Source organism: Gymnoscopelus microlampas (genome assembly GCF_963454915.1).
Source record: "Gymnoscopelus microlampas genome assembly, chromosome: 11".
NCBI classification, from domain to species: domain Eukaryota; kingdom Metazoa; phylum Chordata; class Actinopteri; order Myctophiformes; family Myctophidae; genus Gymnoscopelus; species Gymnoscopelus microlampas.
Window position 1 is genome coordinate 43,710,459 of NC_139948.1, and position 6,000 is coordinate 43,716,458.

The 6,000-nt window shown below is 36.1% G+C and overlaps 1 protein-coding gene across 2 annotated transcripts in view; it reads right to left on the reverse strand.

Moving 5' to 3' along the window:
• LOC311055347 (GTPase IMAP family member 9-like) overlaps positions 1–5,417 on the reverse strand; it is a 31,351-nt gene extending 25,934 nt beyond the window's left edge. The window contains exons 1-2 of one of the 2 annotated variants that reach the window (XM_084071500.1): positions 5,257–5,340; positions 2,088–3,291 (exon numbers count right to left, since the gene is read on the reverse strand). In XM_084071500.1, coding sequence (XP_083927626.1) covers positions 2,474–3,291; positions 5,257–5,281 — 843 coding nt within the window. In that variant the 5' untranslated portion in view covers positions 5,282–5,340 and the 3' untranslated portion in view covers positions 2,088–2,473. Of the gene's footprint in view, positions 1–2,087; positions 3,292–5,256 lie in introns of those variants that run through there. The other variant, XM_084071502.1, reaches the window with a different exon arrangement.
• Positions 5,418–6,000: the final 583 nt, after the last annotated feature.

Genomic DNA, 6,000 nt, shown 5'->3' on the forward strand with positions numbered 1-6,000 from the left:
ACAGGGAAACATAATAGCGAAACATTTTTATTATGAATTGCCCCACAATATGAATACATTTGGATGTGTTTTGTTGGTAACTGTTGTATAATCGCAATATTACACTCGAGGGTGTGCTTTACCTTACATTATTGGCACTTCAGTGATGCTGGCGGAACTCGGCTGCGCCTCGTTCCTGACCGCATCACTGGCGTGCCAATAATGACGGTAACGCACACCCTCTCGTGTAATATTGCTTAATTCAACAACTTTCTCCTTGTGATGATTCTTTCAATGGGTTTGTTAAACGACTAGCAAAGGATATTTTCCATGATGACTTGAACACGGAATTATACAAAAAAACATATTGAGAGACCTATAGGAGCTAAAGAGCCTTTGGCGCAGTCAATAAAATCAAATCTGGCTGCCAGGTCAAACTGCACAGTAGTTCTGTTTAAAAAATAAAAAGGAAAGCTTGCAGCTCTTGTTTTAGTGCTCTGTACATTTTATTTTCCTTTTTTTCTGGCCTTGTCTAAGGGGCAAGACCTTCCAAAAATATGCATAACTCATGAATGTGCCTCTCCACGGAAGTCTTTAGTAAAGGGCGAAAGGCTTATTCATCATGAAAAGAGAGACCCGAGTAACATTACACCAATGAACAAAATGTTCATTTAAAACAATGTTTTGATCCTTTCTGGATCATTTTCAGTTTGACAACTGAAAGCTGTGTCCGCTTAACTCACCTTAAATTACATGCAAAATGAATGTATCTACAATACATGATGCTTTTATTCAAGTAAATAATTCAATCGATGTGGATGTGTCTGACAGCAGTTCCTCCATAAGTCCAGCAGAGGGTAATCACGTTACACCAAGTTCCATGAAATTGCAAGTTATTAGATTTGTAACAACAGTAGTCATATAGTGTACACTGAGTATGAAAGATGTCAAATAAAAGTAACATTAACTAAATGAACATGACTGACCAAAGCAAGCCAGGCCAGTTGAAAGTATATACATATCCTACAGTATGTCTATTCTCATATCCACTGTTGATAGACTTTATTGTCCAGATGCCCACTGTTGAAGGCCGACCAAAACTGTACATATTACATATATCCAATCATATTCCTTGTTGACTATCTATATATATATATATATATATATATATATATATATATATATATATATATATATATATATATATATATATATATATATATATATATATATATATATATGTGTGTGATGTAAAAGTTAAGCAGATGTTCATGCGTTATACCATAGGCTAAAGATGAGGTGTGGCACAGCATATAATTAATGATCGTATACTATATGCAAAGCTGTTGGCATGGTTATACTGTAAGTTCATTATATTGTGCACGTTGCACAAATCTCACTCTTTATTCAGGGGTGTTGTGGAGGAGGAGTGCTCCCTCCCTTGTGAAAATTAGATTTAGCCTTTGGTCAATTAATTCAGTTTGTTAATTTCATATTATATTATTGACACCACTGTCATTGAGATTGTTTGCAGCATGTGTGTATGTGCCATAGATGTGTATATTTGCTGCTTATACCCTGAACATGGCTCCCTCATAAAAAGACATCTAGTATCTCAATGGGAGTTACCTGTATAAATAGAGGTTAGATAAAAAACATTTTCACTGCAGGCAGAAATCTTGTATCTCCGTATTTCATCTTTTTATTTATGTATTTATTTTTCCATAAATGAATGCACAAGAGTGTCGCTCAACAGTAGCAAATATAGCAGATCTGTAAGCTCATAATGTGTTACGAGACACCACATCGAGAGCTTGTAGATCTGCTATTTTGAACTGCCTAAAATAGGCATGTCAGGTTGAAAGTGTGACTGAGTTTTATAAATACTGTACCAATGTTGAAAAAAGCTTGTGACTTAATCATAACTATATTGTATCCATGGAGCACAGGTTCTGTTTTTCCAAATCCTGAAGAGTAACAGTTTTGTACTAATGTTTCTGCCCGACAGCAACTAGTCTGAATACTAGTAAATGTATAAATTATTGTTATTAAAACATATATTATTACAAGCTATTTTGTCATGAAACACCATAGTCTTTAAACAGCTGCACAGTACAACACATTGTTTTTATTGATTGATCGAAATTATGTATTTATCATCAATATACAAGTGGCCCATCTAGCCAGAAATAATCAAAAGGATAAAAATACAACAGAGCCAAAAGGACATTTCCATTGTGGTCCTATATTAATCCATACACATTATTTTGAATATTGATGTTTATTAATGGAGTGATCACAAGACTATACATAATAAGACAGTTCATTATGAATACATATTTAAATTCATTACCATTATACATAAGTAAATCATAGCAGTAATTTAGACGAAATATGTATGTACATATCAATCACTATTACCATTAACGTTCTGTCTTTAGCTCTGTGTTGGTATAATCAGCTTAAACTAATGACCAACAGAAAGACTGAAAAATCACTGCAATTTGCATATGTCTGGAATCCCAAGTATACGTGACAATGCACCATCTAGCATGTCAGTTGCAAGTTTTACACATTGCCATATGACTTCGGAGTGCTTGTTAAGGAAGGTATTATCTTTCTCAGCTCTTTTTCTTGCTTCTTCCTGTGTCAAGCCAGGATTTTCCATCAGAACACGTTGCATTTCAGCTGTTATGGCTTCCTCAGCCTCTTGGAACATCGCATTGGTGTAGTGTTTTCCTCCGTTTTTCTCCACCATTTTGTTGATCTTCTGCAGTAGTTCAGTGACCTGAGAGGGATCTTTGTTTTTGTTGTTGAAAACATGATATCTTCTGTCACATCGCTCGACAAAGTCATTCAGATCTTGATTTTCACTGATCATCTCATCAATGGAAGTTCCTTCTTCATCATCCAGATTATCTCCTTTGGTGAACAAGACCATCGTATAACAGTCTGCCTGTTCTCCAAAGGTGATCTGGATCATGTTTACTGTGTCTTTTTCTTCTTTTGTGAATCTTCCTGTCTGGATCGCAACCAAGAACACATGGGGACCAGGAGACGCAAAAGAAATGCATTTCTTAATCTCCTTCACTACCTTTTCTGTTTTTATGGTGCCGAACAAACCTGGAGTATCAACAACGACCACTGATTGTCCGTTCCACTCCCCTTTTTCTTTTGAAGACTTCTCTGTCACAGATGAAGAGGAGGTCTTGGATTCAAAAGCCTTTCTTCCCAAGATGGTGTTTCCAGAAGCACTCTTCCCAAGTCCAGTCTTTCCAACCAGAACGATCCGTAGAGTCTTAGATTGTGGCTCTATGGAGAGTTTTACAAGGATGATATTGATTATTATCCATTCCAGTTCTGTTTAATTCAAGCTTGTGTCTATAGTATCCTACTGCACCTGAAGTCGAAAACATAATAGTCTATCTCCTTTCAGGTAGGACAGGGACAAAAACCTGAAGAGCGCTTTTTTTCTAGTCTTTGGCATTAGATATCGGAGGAGACCACAAGGTCAGTCATCTTTTCATTTACCCCTGCAGACTCATACATACAGTAGACTAGCTTTAATGACATGCAGTTCCTCCAAACATCCAGCAGAGTGTGATCACCTTTCACAAACGGACTGAGTTTAATCACATTACAAGTCAGTATGTAGACTGTAGAGTCATATTTAGTGCACATTAAAGTGACATAAAAATGACATTTTCTTTTCTTTTTTAATTCAGAAACTTCTAAGCAGATGTTTCAAAGTTTTACACTAAAACGATTAAGTGTTACAGGCGAGTATTACATGGCTTGATTGAATGCTTGATTCTGATTGGTCAATCACTGAATTTGTTGTAGAGGAATAATCCCCTGCTGGTCAATTAACCCTTGCATATTGATCTCATATGGAAAGCTGTAGGCATAATTAAAATGTATTACTAAGTATAAAAAACACACAAATAGTGCCCCAAAGAATAGGAGCACAAGACTGACTCAGATGCACTCACTTTTAACCAAGCATAAGACATAAGCAATGTTGAACATTGAAAAAAAAGTTAATAAAATATTTAAAAATATCAGACATTTACAATACATCATTCAGATTTGTATTGAGGATTGTGACCTTTTACCATTTTCCCAATCTACCATTCATTAAATAACATCCCGTTTGATCAGTGATGCTTTATTTTATTATATATATATATATATATATATATATATATATATATATATATATATATATATATATATATATATATATATATATATATATATATATATATATATATATATATATATATGTGTGTGTGTCTAGATTGAAGTGTGTATATACATAACTGTATGTACATTACTGATCTTCATCTGATGCATCATTGTTATCGCAAACACGGGGGCAATACTGGCAAGTCATAATGGAGCCATGTATCTTTCCTTGCATGAAGTTCTATTATTATATGTGAACTGAACAAGAGACTGTCACATGAACGACATCAATAGTGTATGAGAGCAGCTGGAGAATTCATCAATTCAACCTTTTCAATGAGCTATATTCCAAAATTGACCAATTCCAGGTTATTATGTTATTATTAGGCTATTTATGCAGTGAAAATATTATGTTCACCTTCACTGCTTTGATTAAATACACCCTAACCACTTGGTTGGAGCTCAGTTAAAGGTAGGGTAAGTGATATATATAATTTTCTTTTTGTGTTTTCGTTAAAAAGGTTAAAGTACTATATTCTGATCCAGCTCTTTAGTAAACAGAATATAGTACATTTTAAGGTAGGTGACATATTTAAGCCAATCAGGAGAGAGTACTGAAAATGCATTTTCTGTTTAATAAAGAGCTGGAGAGATATTTGAGACTCCGTATATGGACAGGGATTTGTGTATAGTAACGAGTACTATCAGAACATAGACCCATTTATTTGAATAATTGCAAATCACTTACCCTACCTTTAACCATTTAAGCCCATATACATCATACATTACATACCGGTATGCCGATCTTTAAGCTCTCAATGTGTCACAATGTGAATACAAATTGGATCTGTGGAGTCCACTTAAATTGGACTCTGGACATATAGAGGCTGAGTTCTGTTTTGACCTGTGCCTACATTTTGCAAAGAGCAGCAACCTTCCCTTCCTATGCAGTGCCAGTAATAGCAGTAAAAAAAGAAAGAAAAGAGAAAAAAAAGAAAAAGAAGAGGAGGCCTTTTAAAAGGCAAAAACACATGTTCATCTGTATGGTATGATGACCTGAGCAGCATTAGATTAAATAAATATACTTACCAGCTTGAGCATGTTTGCTGGCCATGATTATCTTGATAAGGTAGTTGATTAATGATGTCTTGTCAGTGTCGATGCCTAGCTGCTGAAGAGTCTCACTTATATTTAATAATTCCTTCCAGTCTCCTCCCCTCAACGCATCATCTGGTGGATATTATGTAATGCAGCCAATGGTAACCTGGCCCATCAGACTTTAGAAAGATTGTGCATCTGATAAACGATTGTTGTCTCCGCCAGGCCAAAGGCGTGGCCAAGACTTATGGTGTTTCCCCCTGTCCGTCCGTTCGTCTGTGTACAGCTAATCTCCGGCACTGTTGGACCGATCGGCGTGAAACTGTGCACACACACACTGGAGGCCAGAGCAGAACATCTGAACCAATTTTTTCACATTGGACTGTTATAGCACCATAGCGCCACCAGGTGGACGACTTTGCTAAACACATTTTTGGATATTTCTATTTTGTCCAAACATCACGCAAATCGGTACACATATCTCTATAGTCATGTGATCAAACGTGATTTGTCATATTCTATCCTGATTGGCTATGATTGGCTTCCAAAGTTTGCAGTGCATGGCTCATTTTGAACAAAATGCCTCAAAGCATGAACGCAGTGTCCGATTGCTGTGAAACTTTGCACACACATTCCCACTAGGCCAAGGATGAAATGCCACCCTAGATTCACATTTTTACCTATAACACCTGCCTGCTTGCTCGCCAGAACCAAACCTGGTGAGACACCCCTTCC